The 14,457-nt window shown below is 47.3% G+C and overlaps 1 protein-coding gene across 1 annotated transcript; it reads left to right on the top strand.

Moving 5' to 3' along the window:
• Window positions 1-254: 254 nt before the first annotated feature.
• Window positions 255-3,425, top strand: OVAR (MHC class I antigen; the record flags this gene model as incomplete). Its single annotated transcript, NM_001130934.1, is given in 9 exon segments — window positions 255-261; window positions 264-334; window positions 650-919; window positions 1,120-1,395; window positions 2,280-2,555; window positions 2,672-2,785; window positions 3,203-3,235; window positions 3,374-3,419; window positions 3,422-3,425. Coding segments are annotated over 9 exon segments (1,097 nt in total), but the record flags the coding sequence as incomplete, so codon positions are not given.
• Window positions 3,426-14,457: the final 11,032 nt, after the last annotated feature.

Raw genomic sequence — 14,457 nt, 5'->3', positions numbered from 1 at the left:
GCGGTTCAGGATTTCAGGGTCAAGGGTGCTGTCTGGGGCTGGGACGCTCGCTCCATGTTGGGGATTCCCCGTCTCCTCGAGTTTCACTTTCTCTCTCATAACCTGTGTTTAGCCCTACTGCCTGGACACTCGTGATGCGGCGCCAGTTCTCACTGCCACTGGGTACCCGGTTTCTAGAAAAACCAATCAGCTTCTCCGTGGATCCCGGTTATAAAGTTTCCACCGACCCGCCCGGACTCTGCTTCTCCCCAGACCCAGAGGATGCGAGTCATGGGGCCGCGAACCCTCCTGTTGCTGCTCTCGGGAGTCCTGGTCCTGACCGAGATCCGGGCGGGTGAGTGCGGGGTCGGGAGGGAACGGCCTCTGCGCGCAGGGGCAAGGGGATCTCCCGGGAGTCTGGGGGGGCAGGATCCCAGGGAACGAGCGACCCCGACGCCCCTGCCCAGACCCGCCCCCTCCCCGGTCCCGGCCTGTCCCTCCCTTGGTTCCCGACCCCTCTTCTCTTCCCCCCTCGGAAGTTCGGGCCGGTCTTCGACCTCTTCCATCTCCCTGGCCCTACGCCCCCTCCTCCCTACTGGGTCTATCAACTCGGACCCGGGACCCGCGCCGGGAGGAGGTCGGGCCGCGTCTCACCCCTCCCCGCCCCCAGGCTCCCACTCCATGAGGTATGTCTACACCGGCGTGTCCCGGCCCGGCCGCGGGGAGCCCCGCTTCATCGCCGTCGGCTACGTGGACGACACGCAGTTCGTGCGGTTCGACAGCGACGCCGCGGATCCGAGGATGGAGCCGCGGGCGCGGTGGGTGGAGCAGGAGGGGCCGGAGTATTGGGATCGGGAAACTCGAAACATGAAGGACACCACACAGAGTTTCCGAGTGGGCCTGAACAACCTGCGCGGCTACTACAACCAGAGCGCGGCCGGTGAGCGACGCGGGCCCGGGGCCGGGTCTCGCCCCCATCCCCAGGGACCGGCGGGGTCGCCCGAGTCTGAGGGTCCGAGGGTCACCCCAACACTGCGGGACCCGCCCGACCCCCGACCCGGGAGGAGACGGGGGGGGGGGGGCTTGACCCGGTTTCGTTTCAGTTTGGGTTTAATCACCGCGGTGGTCGGGGCGGGTCAGGGTCTCACACCTGGCAGCTGATGTACGGCTGCGACGTGGGGCCGGACGGGCGTCTTCTCCGCGGGTATGAGCAGTACGGCTACGACGGCAGAGATTACATCGCCCTGAACGAGGACCTGCGCTCCTGGACCGCGGCGGACACGGCGGCCCAGATCACCAAGCGCAAGTGGGAGAAGGAAGGTGCGGCGGAGGCAGACAGGAACTACCTGGAGGGCCGGTGCGTGGAGTGGCTCCGCAGATACCTGGAGACCGGGAAGGACACGCTGCAGCGCGCAGGTACGAGGGGCGCGGGGCCGCCCTGATCTCCCCTCGGGCTGGAGCTGGCTTCCCACGAGGAGAAGAAAGTGGGGTCCCTGTGGGAACAGCGCCCCAGGTTCTTGTCAGGAGAGGGAGGAATGCGCCCGGGTTTTCATATTCTGTACAAGACAGTCACCAGTGACCCCACTTCTCTGAACGACAATCAAGGAATCCAGTGTCTTTGAGGAAGAAGCAGGAAACAAACCATCCCTGAAATAGCTCGTCAGCGGTGCCCTTTGACCCTGGCCACCATTTTGTGATCCATGACTCTCTCTCTCAAGGCCTGTTCTCACCCTGAGAGCATCTTAGGAGGCCTGACGCCAGCTTTTCTGAGTCATTCAGCCTCCACCAGAGTCAGGACCTTTAGTCTGTATTCTCCCGCTCACATTTTTAGAGCTCCTGTCTTAGTCTCTCATTCTACAAAGTTCCAAGAACTAATATAGATCTCTAAGATGAGGCTGTTATATAGCTGTTGTGCTGTTTTTTCAGAACCATGGTCCTGAATGTTCTGTAGCTCGGAGGGTAAAAAGTTTATAATAAGTCTGGGGATCTGATGTACAGCCTGGTGACTATAGTTAATAATAATCCTGTATTATATACTTTAAAATTGATCTTAATCATTCTCATCATCTCTGTTAAACAGACACACACATAAGGTAAGTTGATGAATATATTAATTACCTTCACAGTGTACATATATATCAAAGAAACATGTAGTACACTCTGTGTACAATTTTTGTGAAGTATACCTCAGTAAAGCTGGGGGAAAAATCACTGTTCTGTCCTTTCTCAGGATGGTCACATGATGCTGCTTCAGTGACCCATGGAGGTTACACAAACTGAATTTTCTGATTCTTCCTCAGACCCTCCAAAGGCACATGTGACCCATCACCCCATCTCTGGCCATGATGTCACCCTGAGGTGCTGGGCCCTGGGCTTCTACCCTGAGGAGATCTCACTGACCTGGCAGCGCAATGGGGAGGACCAGTTGCAGGACATGGAGCTTGTGGAGACTAGGCCTTCAGGGGATGGAACCTTCCAGAAGTGGGCAGCCCTGGTGGTGCCTTCTGGAGAGGAGCAGAGATACACGTGCCATGTGCAGCATGAGGGGCTTCAGGAGCCCCTCACCCTGAGATGGGGTAAGGAGGGGGATGGGATGGAGCATCCTCTCAGATAAAGCAGGAGCCCTTCAGCACTCAGTTCAGCAAGGTCAGGGCTCAAGCTGAGGTCAGGGCCCCTTCCCTTTCCTCCACAGAACCTCCTCAGACCTCCTTCCTCACTTCCTCAATGGGCATCATTGTTGGCCTGGTTCTCCTCGTCATGGTGGCTGTGGTGGCTGCAGCTGTGATCTGGAGGAAGAAGTGCTCAGGTAGGGAAGGGAGGGAGGGATCTGAGTTTTCTTGTCTCACTGGGGGTTTCAAGCCAAGGTAGAAGTTTACCTGCCTGGTTACTGGAAAGTACCCTCCACACACATGTGGAATCTGGAGCTAATGCTAACATTTTTCTTTTCTAAAGCATTGTGAAAATGAAATACAAATTTTTCACCTTCCTAATTCTAGTTGGGGACCAAGTTTCCAGCACTTGAAGGTGAGAGGGAGGTCCTTGCTGAGGACAGGAGGGCAGATGGCCCCATCCTTACACGTCTCCCTTCTCTGTGTTCCTGATCCTAGCATGAGTTTTTACCATGGTTCCAGAATGTTCTCTGGGGTCCAGGACTAGGGGTTGCTCTAGGATCTCATGACTCAGCCTTCTCCCTGGCCTCTCACATGATATTTTCTTCTCACAGGTGAAAAAAGAGGGACCTATACCCAGGCTTCAAGTAAGTATGGAGGGGGTGATTCCTGAGACCCTTGTGAGGGTGCAGAAGGAGGCCATGGGGTACTCACCCTCCTCAAAGTTCCTTCTCTAGTTTCTCATCTGTGGGTTCTGACCACGTCCTGGTCCTGTTCTCCCCCAGGCAATGACAGTGCCCAGGGTTCTGATGTGTCTCTCACGGTTCATAAAGGTGAGACCCAGGAGGGACTATATTGGAAGGGGAATTGGAACAGAGGGGACACAGTGGGTGGTGGGGATCTTTGAGTGGGACATGTGAGCATGTGGGGGGCTGTGGAGAATATGAGTGCTTACATGACTGACCTAACTGGTTCCTGATTCTTTTCTCTCACAGTGTGAGACAGTGATGCTGCATCCCGCTATGTGCCATCAGATCCCCGGACCCCTCTTTCTGAAGCTGCATCTGCACGTGTCTGTGCTCCTAGTAGCATAACGTGAGGAGTTGGGGAGACCGTTCACCCCTGCCCACCGCGCCCCCTCCTGCCCTGACCTGTGTTCTCCTCCCTGATCCACTGTCCTGTTCCAGCAGAGACAGGGCTGGGCCGTCTCCATCCCTGTCTTTGCTTCGTATGCACTGAGTAATGATGTCTTATTTCCTTATTGAAAATAAAATCTGTATGTATGAATTTGTTTTTTCTAATTGGTGCCATGAAGGGGGATCAGATAATAAAGGTAAGGATTCTTAAAATTTCAAAGAGGAAATAAATTGAAAAACCGAGAACCTTCCAGATCCATCCACATTTGTTGTGCTGAGTCAGCTGCAGGAAGGAAAGGCGGAGGCTGTGAGGAGCTGAGTGTGGACAGGGCTGTGCCCAGAATCAGTGCCTGGTGGGCATGCATGCACTGCCCATGCACTGCCCATGGTCACTCCTGGGCTGGGTCCTCATCTGCATTCCATTGTCCTTGTCCCTTCAGTAAATCCTTGTCCCACCAAGGACCTGTGATCAAGGATTCAGAAGTCACCTGGGCCTTGTTGTATCTCCAGGACCATGGGCAGGGTGCATTTCTTAAATGGGTAAGCTAGGATCAGGCCTTCGTCCAATCCTTGGCTCCTATCATTTTGGAATGTGTTTATATTTTGCTTATTTAGTTATTGCTCTTATTGTTGGTGTAATAGCTGTTCTTTTTCACATGTAGAGCCCTGGTATCATTTGTCTCTGGGTGAACCCATCTCTGACAGCAGCAGGGGTCACTTTGTCATTGTCCCCACAAGTGCAAGGGGTCCATGCACACAGGAATCTCGGTGGGGTCAAGAGAGAAATTTCAGAGTCATACAGCTTTTGCCCTCCTTCTAGAGATTTTGCTGGATTCTTTCCAACTTTTCTCCATCTTTTTAAAGAAACCACATGCTGGAACTTGCATAGTTTCATATCTTGACTTAATTCCTGCTGGACTTCTCTGCAGTCTGCCCCCTCTTCCGCCCCCACATCATCTCAACTCATGGATTTAGAAAGCAGAGTCTAATAAAAACACAGCAGGTTGAATATAGGACCCAGAAGTGAAGGATCTTCCTTTCTGAAGAAATAAAGAGCCTTGTGTGTGGTGTGCAGGCTGATTGGTGGGGGAGGGAAGGAAGATCAGCCTTTGTGAGTAAAATATAAGCAGCTTGAGGTCAGTGCGAATGGAGGTTGTGCTGTAACTGCCACGAGACAGCAAGTGCCCTGAGGTCACATCAATAAAACACTCTGGAATAGGGAAGCGCTTTACTGACCATTCATTCAACTGATATTTGTTGTGTGACGGAGACATAACACACTCTTTCTGCATTTAGGAGAGCTCAGTGAACTAACACCAGACAAACCTAGTCCGCCTTGTGCAGTGTGTTCTAGGGGGAAGGGGCAGAGCATGACTATGAGCCTAGTGAGTGAGGGAGAGTTTCCCTTACAGGTTGGTAAGTGCTCTGAGGAAGGCGATCCAGGTATGAGTGTGTGGGGACAGTGAAGGTGGCTGTGTTACTAGGGTGGACAGGGGCCTCATTGAGAAAGTGACCTTGGAGTAAAGATGTGAAGGACATGAAGGAATGTCCACAAGGAGGTCTAGGGGAGGTCCTATCCAGGCAGAGGAGCCTCCAGGGCAAATGCAAGAGGGCAGGAGAGTGTCTGTGTTCAAGGGAGAGCCAGGAGGCAGCCGGGGCTGAAGGAAAAGGAATTGTGATGAGCTCCCATGTCCGGCCAGGTCCTGTGGGCCTCCAGGATGTTAGAAGGGTGTAGATTTTTATCTCAGTAAGCTATGGAGTTATAGGATGATTTGAACAGAGGAGGACCTGCTGTGACTGCTCTCTGGAAGCGTCAGCCAGGCTGCTGTGCAGAGGCAGGAGGTGAAGGGCGAGGGAGGCGCAGAGGAGCCTGAGGGAAACAGCGCAGGGTCCAGGCTGGGGAGGCTGCTGCTTCTCTGGGGTGTGAGCAGGGAAGATAATGGTGAATGAGTAGGTTCTGGACCTATTCTGAAAATGCATTTTACAGATTTCCTAGTAGATTAAATCTGAGTTATGAGAAAGGGTGAAGGAGGACCGCAAAATTTGAGATTTGCAAGTAAGCATGTGGGGCGCCTACTGTGGAAATGAGGGGACTCTGGAAGGAGCATGTTTGAGGAGGCATCACCATCAGCATTTGGTTTAAGAAAGTGGCCACTGAGTTGGGGTTACTAGTCTAGGGTTTGGGTGAGATGACTTGACTGGAGAAATAGATGGAAGAGGTGACACCATGTAAATGATGCTCTAAGCCTTGAGAACAGATGAGGTCACAGATGAGGGAGAATTGGCTACAGAAGCAGAGGGACGAGGACTGAATCCTGAATCCCCTGCACTATGGGAACTGATCAGACCACACACCTGAGCAGATGGCACCATTCTGACCTCTAGATGGCACATGGAAAAGGGTCCTGAAGGACATGAAGGAATGTCCTTCACCTGCACTCCTCTTAGAGACAGAAAGTCTGGAATAGACTTATAGCACGGTTGGTGCTGATCTTCAGATCACGGGTTTCATAGCAGGAACACAGATCTGGATTCCCACCCTGCTGTGCCTCCCTGTACACCTCGTTCATAACAGACTCCCGGAATCTGAGCCCTACACTCTAGATGATGGATCGGGAAGAGTCCTGAGTACTTTGTAACAATCTCTACAAGCAGTCCTGAGCAGATTGGGATCCACTGACATTAAAGATCAGAGAATGATTTAGGCGGGGAGGGGTCTTAAACACACATTTAAATGTATTTTTCCTGAGAGGAAAAAGACAAAACATTTGGTGCAAGTTACATGTTGTTTCTGCCGTGTGCTATCGCCAGGCTGAAAATTTAGGAAGTGATTATCAGCTCACCATAAAGAGAGTCCCTGAGTTGCTAAGAGAGTAGATCTAAAATTTCTCCACACATGCAGAAGAGGTAGTTATGGGACATGATTCAGTTGTCAGACAAAGCTATGGTGGCGATTATTTTGCAGTACAGAATGTATCAAATCAACAACTGTACACCATAAACTGACTCAATGTTGTATATCAATCATAATAAAGCAGAAGGAAAAGTCTCTGAATCCTTGCTCTCTGAGACTTCCCTGAATGGTATTCTTAGGTGGTTCTGGGAGGAAAAAAAAGATTTCAAATTATTCTAAATGGAACAGAGAGGCACACTTATGGTTTTGAGTTTATTTCAGGGAAAACCACTGAACAGCCCTGAGGCCATGGCAGGGAACAGCATCCTCAATCCCACCTGGGTCTGGTCCCACACAGGAACCCCTTCCCCTGCAGCTGAGCACAGACATCACTGTTCACAGCACTGTCAGCCCTGATGCTGGACAATGGACCCTGTGGTAGACCTGCTCTCTGCTGCTTCTGACACCTGGACGGCACACTGCCACCTCTGCCCCGTGTGCCACATGCGCCTAAGGCATTCAGTGCAGTTCCAGTCTCTCTGTGGCACCACGTCCTAAGGAAGAGTCCAGCATGTGGTAACCTGCCTGGTGGACCCTCAGCCTCTTTCTACCCGCAGGAATATTTAGGAAGCAAGGTTTTCTGTCTAATGCAGGAAGGTGTCTGCCTTCCACCAAGATCATCAAGTGTGAAATTCCCCTCATTTGGGAAGAGGGTACAGATTCTGGGGTTGGAGAAGGAGAGTCAGGGAGGGGAAAAGAATGACAAATTTCAATCGCTGTGAGCAGTGATCTAGATCAGAACTTGGTCTGCTCCATTGTAACCAGTCAGGTTGGGTGAATGAATCATATCTTTCAACTTCTGTGACCTTGCGTTATGAGGGCCAGTTTCTGTCTAATCTAGTTTATACTTTCAGATAAATGGAGTGCACTTCTGAGTGATGAAATGATTACTCAAAATGTCCTCCAGCTGCCGTTGTCTCTTTCCAGGCTTAGAAAAGAGATCTATAAGTCTTCATGGACCCATACATATATACTGACATTTTATTGCATGTTAATTTTGTAAGTTAGACAATGTCAAAGTAAATTCACTCTATTGCACAACAGCACTCATCTCACATGCTAGAAAAGTAACGCTCAAAGTTCTCCAAGCTAGGCTTCAACTGTATGCGAACCTAGAACTTCCAGATGTAGAAGCTGGATTTAGAAAAGGCAGAGGAACCAGAGATCAAAGTGCCAACATCCATTGGATTACAGAAAAAGCAAGAAAGTTCCAGAAAAACATTTACTTCAGTTTTATTGACTACACCAAAGCCTTTGACTGTGTGGGTCACAGAGAACTGTGGAAAATTCTTCAAGAGATGGGAATACCAGAACGCCTGACTTGCCTGCTGAGAAACCTGTATGCAGGTCAAGAGGCAACAATTAGAACCAGACATGGACAACAGACTGGTTCCAAATTGGGAAAGGAGTACATTAAGGCTGTATATTGTCACCCTGCTCATTTAACTTACTTGCAGAGTGAAAGTGGCTCAGTCATGTCCGACTCTTTGCAACTCCATGGACTGTCCATGGAATTCTCTAGACTAGAATACTGGAGTGGGTAGCCTTTCCCTTCTCCAGGGGATCTTCCCAACCCAGGAATTGAACCAGAGTCTCCTGCATTGCAGGTGGATTCTTTACCAAGTAAGCTATCAGGGACACCCTATATGCAGAGTACATCATGCGAAATGCCAGGCTGGATAAAGCACAAGCTGGAATTAAGATTGCCAGGAGAAATATCAATATCTACAAATATGCAGATGATACCACCCTTACAGCAGAAAGTGAAGAGGAACAGGTGTTTCTTGATGAAAGTGAAGAGGAGAGTGAAAAAGTAAGCTTAAAGCTCAACATTCAGAAAACTAAGATCATGGCATGCAGTCCCATCATTTCATGGCAAATAAATGAGGCAACATTGGAAACAGTGACAGACTTTATTTTGGGGGGCTCCAAAATCACTGCAGATGGTGACTGCAGCCATGAAATTAAAAGATATTTGCTGCTTGGAAGAAAAGCTATGACCAACCTAGACAGCATATTCAAAAGCAGAGACATTACTTTGCCAACAAAGGTCTGTCTAGTCAAGGCTATGGTTTTTCCAGTAGTCATGTAAAGATGTGAGAATTGGACTGTAAAGAAGGCCCATCACCATACAATTGGTGCTCTTGAACTGTGGTGTTGTAGAAGACTCTTGAGAGTTCCTTGGACTGCAAAGAGATCAAACCAGTCCATCCTAAAGGAAGTCAGTCCTGAATATTCATTGGAAGGACTGATGCTGAAGCTGAAGCTCCAATGCTTTGGCCACCTGATACAAAGAACTCACTCATTGGAAAAGACCCTGATGCCGGGCAAGATTGAAGGCAAGAGGAGAAGGGGACGACAGAAGATGAGATGGTTGGATGGCATCACCAACTCAATGGATGTGAGTTTGAGTAAGCTCCGAGAGTTGGTGATAGACAGGGAAGCCTGCTGTGCTGCAGTCCATGGGGTTGCAAGGAGTCAGATACGACTGAGCGGCTGAACTGAACTTTTGTATTTCTTTATATATGCATTTTGCTGGGGAAAGTGTATATAAAATTGATCAATTTACATGTGACCCACACAAATGTCTTTTAAAAGTACTAGTTTAGAAACCATGCTATAATCTCTAGTCCATGAGGACTAATAATCCAACAGTCTTAGCAGATCCAAGGACATCATAAAAATGCTCATCTTTTTCCTGGAAATTACCAGTCTGGGTCAAGATAAGGTAGTTTACTTGCTTATGCTCACTTTCAATGTCTGCATGTTTCTTATTGTGATCCAATAACAAGCATGTCACAAACCAACACTGGCTCACAGAAGACATAAAGTATCATTGGTGTGGGTGGACTTGTATTCTGACAACTACCCTGGTGCCAGAAAAACAGCAGGATTGAAAAAATAGGCCTTGGAGATTCCATTTTTAGTAGCATGGATTAGCCTGGTTTTAAGGCTTATTTATCCAGTGAAAGCAAATAAAAATAATAGGTTAAGCATAAAAAGTTTCCATAAGTACAGCACCAAGAGAATAAATGTTTAGGCCAAAATATAAATGTGGGCAATATTTCAGAGGGAGATGTTGTTTTTACCCTTAGGGCATTAGGCAAATCTGGGGACAATCTTCCCTTTGATTTGCTCAAGCTTATGAGCTGTAATAGGAAACGTAACCCAGAGCTTGTTCATGTGGGGAGCATAGGTGACATCCCCTCCTTGAAAATCCAGAAACCAAGATTCATATCCTCGGAGGGATGTGGAGAATTTGGAAGCATGGAACCTGCTAATGAGAATAAAAATGGTGTTGGAAAATAGTCTGGAAGTTCCTCCAAGTTTGAACCTAGTGTTGCACTAGGACTCAAATTCCATTCCTAGGTATTTACCTTGGAGAAATGAAAATGGCAGTCTACACTATCATGTTTGTAGCTGACATTCACAGCAGCGTTAATCATGATAGCCAAACAGCAGGAAAAACTCAAATCTCCATCCCTTCATGAATGAATTAGTAAGAGCGGTACAAACACGCATTGGAAAATTACTTGAAAATGAAAAGAAGGAAGTACAGTTGTCTAGTACGTGGATGCCTAGTGTGGGTGAATTTTGAATACATTATGCTCTGCAAAAGAAAACAAGAATAAAAGATCCTATTAATTGTTGGATTTTATTTATAGGCTTTATAAGCAAATTCCTTTAGATAGAAATTAGCTTAGTGTTTGTTTAGAGATGAGGGAAATGTTGAAGGGAAATAGGGGCTGACTGCCCAGGAATAAATGGTACAGCAATGCTTGCATGCACGCTCAGTTCCTCATTCATGTCCACCTCTTTCAGGCCCCTTGGACTGTAGCCTGCCAGGCTCCTCTGTCCATGGAATGTTCCAGGCAAGCATACTGGAGTGAGTTGCCATTCCCTTCTCTAGGGGATCTTCCCAACCCAGGGACTGAACACATGTCTCCTGATTCTCTTGCACTGCAGGCAGATTCTTTACCACTGAGCCACCTGGGAAGTTGGTACCTGGATAACAATATTCTAAAAACACTTCTGGGTGATGAAAACCTTTCAAAATTGATTGTGGCAATGGTCAGACCTCTCTGTGAATACGCTATAGTTGATTCTTTTCAGTGGGTGAATTATATTTCAATATTGTTGGGAAGATCCCCTGGAGAAAGGAATGGCTGCCCACTTCAGTATTCTGGCCTGGAGAATTCCATGGGCTGTATAGTCCATAGGGTCACAAAGTCGGACATGACTGAACAACTTTCACTGAAAGTTGTTCTAACAAAAGCTATGTTGTAGTTGCTCAGTCACCTAGTCGTGTCCAACTCTACATGACCCTGTGGGTTGCAATATGCCAGGCCTCCTTGTCCCTCACCATTTCCTGGAGTTTGCCCAAGTTCAAATCCATTGCATCAGTGATGCCATTCAGTCATCTCATCCTCTGAGACCCTCTTCTCCTTCTGCCCTCAATCTTTCCCAACATCAGGGACTTTTCCAATGAGTTGGTTGTTCACATAAGGTGACCAAAATACTGGAGCTTCAGCTTCAGCCTCAATCCTTCCAATGAGTATTCAGAGTTGACTTCCTTTAAGATTGACTTTATGTTTGTTCTTTGCTGCCTAAGGGACTCAAAGCAGTCTTCTGCAGCACCACAGTTCAAAAGCATCAATCCTCTGGCGCTCTGCCTTCTTTATGGTCCAGCTCTCACAACTATACCTGACCACTGAGAAGACCATAGATTGACTATACAGACCTTTGTTGGCAGAATGATGTCTCTGCTTTTCAACACACTGTAGGACTGTCATAGCTTTCCAGCCGAGAAGTAATTGTATTCTGACTTTATGGATGCAGTCACTATCAGCAGTGATTCTTGAGCCTGAGAAGAGGAAATCTTTCTATGGAAAGCTCTTAAAAAGATGGGAGTACCGACCACCTCATCTGTCTCTTGAGAATCCTGTCTGCGGGTCAAGAAGCAACAATTAGAAGGCTGCGTAGAACAACAGAGTGGCTCAGGACTGAGAGAGTGTGACAAGGTGACAACAGAGCTTTCCACAGTTTGTCATGATCCACACAGTCAAAGGCTTTAGTGTAGTCAATGAAACAGAGGTAGATGTTTTTCTGAATTTCCCTTGTTTTCTCTGTGATCCAGCGAATGTTGGCATTTGATGTCTGGTTCCTTTGCCTTTTCTAAACCCAGCTTGGACATCTGGAAGTTCTTGGTTCACATTATTCTGAGGCCTAGCATGCAAGATTTTAAACATGACCTTACTAGCCTGGGTTGTTGTTCAGTTGCTCAGTCGTGTCTGACTCTTTGTGACCCCTTGGATTGAAACATGCTAGGCTTCCCTGTCCTTACCATCTCCCGGAGCTTGCACAAACTCATATCCATCAAGTTGGTGATGCTATCCAACCATCTCATCCTCTGTCATCCCCTTCTCCTCCTGACTTCAAGTTGCCCAGCATCAGGGTCTTTTCTAATGAGTCAGCTCTTTGCATCAGGTGGCCAAAGTATTGGAGCTTCAGCTTCAGCATCAGTCCTTCCAATGTATATTCAGGGTTGATTTCCTTTAAGATTGACTGGTTTAACCTCCTTACAGTCCGAGAGACTCTCAAGAGTCTTCTCCAACACCACAATTTGAGAGCATCAGTTCTTTGGCACTCAGCCTTCTTTATGGTCCAACTTTCACACACTACATGATTACTGGAAAAACCATAGCTTTGACTAGACAGACCTTTGTTGGCAAAGTAATGTCTCTGCTTTTGGAGATGCTGTCTAGGTTGGTCATAGCTTTTCTTCCAAGAAGCAAGCATCTTTTAATTTCATGGCTGCAGTCACCATCTGCAGTGATTTTAGAGCCCAAGAAAATAACATCTGTCACTGTTTCCGTTGTTTCCCCATCTATTGGCCATGAAGTGATAGGACCACATGCCATGATCTTAGTTTTTTGAATGTTGAGTTTTAAATCAGCTTTTTCACTCTTCTTTCACCTTCATCACAAGGCTGTTTAGTTCCTCTTTGCTTTCTGCAATAGGGTGGTATCATCTGCATATCTGAGGTTATTGATATTTCTCCCGTCAATCTTGATTCCAGCTTGTGCTTCATTCAGCTTGGAATTTCACATGATGTACTCTGCATATAAGTTAAATAAACAGGGTGACAATATGCAGCCTTGATGTACTCCTTTCCTGATTTGGAACCAGTCTGTTGCTCCATGTCCAGTTCTAACTGTTGCTTTTTGGCCTGCATACAGGTTTTGCAGGAGGCAAGTCAGGTGGTCTGGTATTCCCATCTCTTTGAGAAATTTCCACAGTTTCTTGTGGTCCACACAGTCAAAGGTTTTAACGTTGTTAATCAACCAGAAGTAGATGTTTATCTGAAATTCTCTTACTTTCTCTATGATCCAGTGGATGTTGGCACTTTGACCTCTGGTTCCTCGGCCTTTTCTAAATCCAGCCTGAACATCTGCATGGGAGATGAGTGCAAGTGTCCGACGGTTTGAACATTCTTTAGTACTGCCCTTCTTAGAAAGTGGGATGAGAACCGACCTCTTCCAGTCCTCTGGCCATGGCTGGGTCTTCCAGATTTGCTGACATATTGAGCAACACTGAGAGCATCATCCTTTAGGGATATGAATAGCTCTACTGGAATTCCATTACATCCACTAGCTTTATTGACAGCAGTGCTTCCTAAGGGCTGCTTGGCTTCACACTCCAGAATGTCTGGCTCTGGGTGACTGACCACATCATCATGGATATCCAGTTCTTTTTTGTACAGTTCTTCCATGTATTCTTTCCATCTCTTTTTGATCTCTTCTGCTTCTACTAACTCTCAGCCATTTCTCTCTTTTATTGTGCCCATCTTTGGGAAAAACGTTCCCTTGATATTTCCAATTTTTCTGAAGAGATCTCTAGTCTTTCCCCTTCTACTATTTTCCTCTATTTCTAAGCACTGTTCATTGAAGAAGGCCTGCTTGTCTCTCCTTGTTATTCTTTGGGACTCTGCATTTAGTTGGGTATATCTTCCCCTTTCTCCCTTAGTTTTCACTTCTTTCTTCAACTGTTTGTAAAGACTCCTCAGATAACCATTTGCCTTCTTGCTTTTGTTTTTCCTTGGGTTGGTTTTGTTCACTGCTCCTGAACAGTATTACAGACCTCCGTCCATAGTTCTTCAGGCACACTGTTTACTAGATCTAATCCTTTGAATCCATTCATCACCTCCACTGCGTACTTATAGGGGATTTGATTTAAGTCACATGTGACTGTCCTAGTGGTTTTCCCCTGCTTTCTGTGGCTTAAGCCTGAATTTTGCTATAAGAAGCTGATTATCTGAGCCATAATCAGCTCCAGGTCTTGTTTTTGCTGACTGTATACAGCTTTTCCATCTGCAACTACAAGGAATATAATCTGATTTCAGTTTGACCATTTGGTGATGTCCATGTATAAAGTCATCTCTTGTGTTGTTGAAGGAAAGGTGTTTGTTATGACCAGTGAATTCTCTTGGTAGAATTCAGTTAGCCTTTGCCCTGGTTCATTTTCTACTCCAAGGTCAAACCTGCCTGTTACTCCAGGTGACCCTTGACTTCCTACTTTTGCATTCAAATGCCCAATGATGAATACATTTTTTTGGTGTTAGTTCTAAGGATGTCTTCTAAGTCTTTATAGAACTGATCAACGTCGGCTTCTTCAGCATCAACAGTAGGGGCATAGACTTGGATTATCATGATGTAAATGGCTTGCCTTGGAAACAAACTGAGATCTATCTGTCATTTTTGAGGTTGCTCCCAAGTACTGC

The sequence above is a fragment of the Ovis aries genome, chromosome 20 (assembly GCF_016772045.2).
Source record: "Ovis aries strain OAR_USU_Benz2616 breed Rambouillet chromosome 20, ARS-UI_Ramb_v3.0, whole genome shotgun sequence".
NCBI classification, from domain to species: domain Eukaryota; kingdom Metazoa; phylum Chordata; class Mammalia; order Artiodactyla; family Bovidae; genus Ovis; species Ovis aries.
This window is presented reverse-complemented; position numbering and strand designations above follow the sequence as displayed.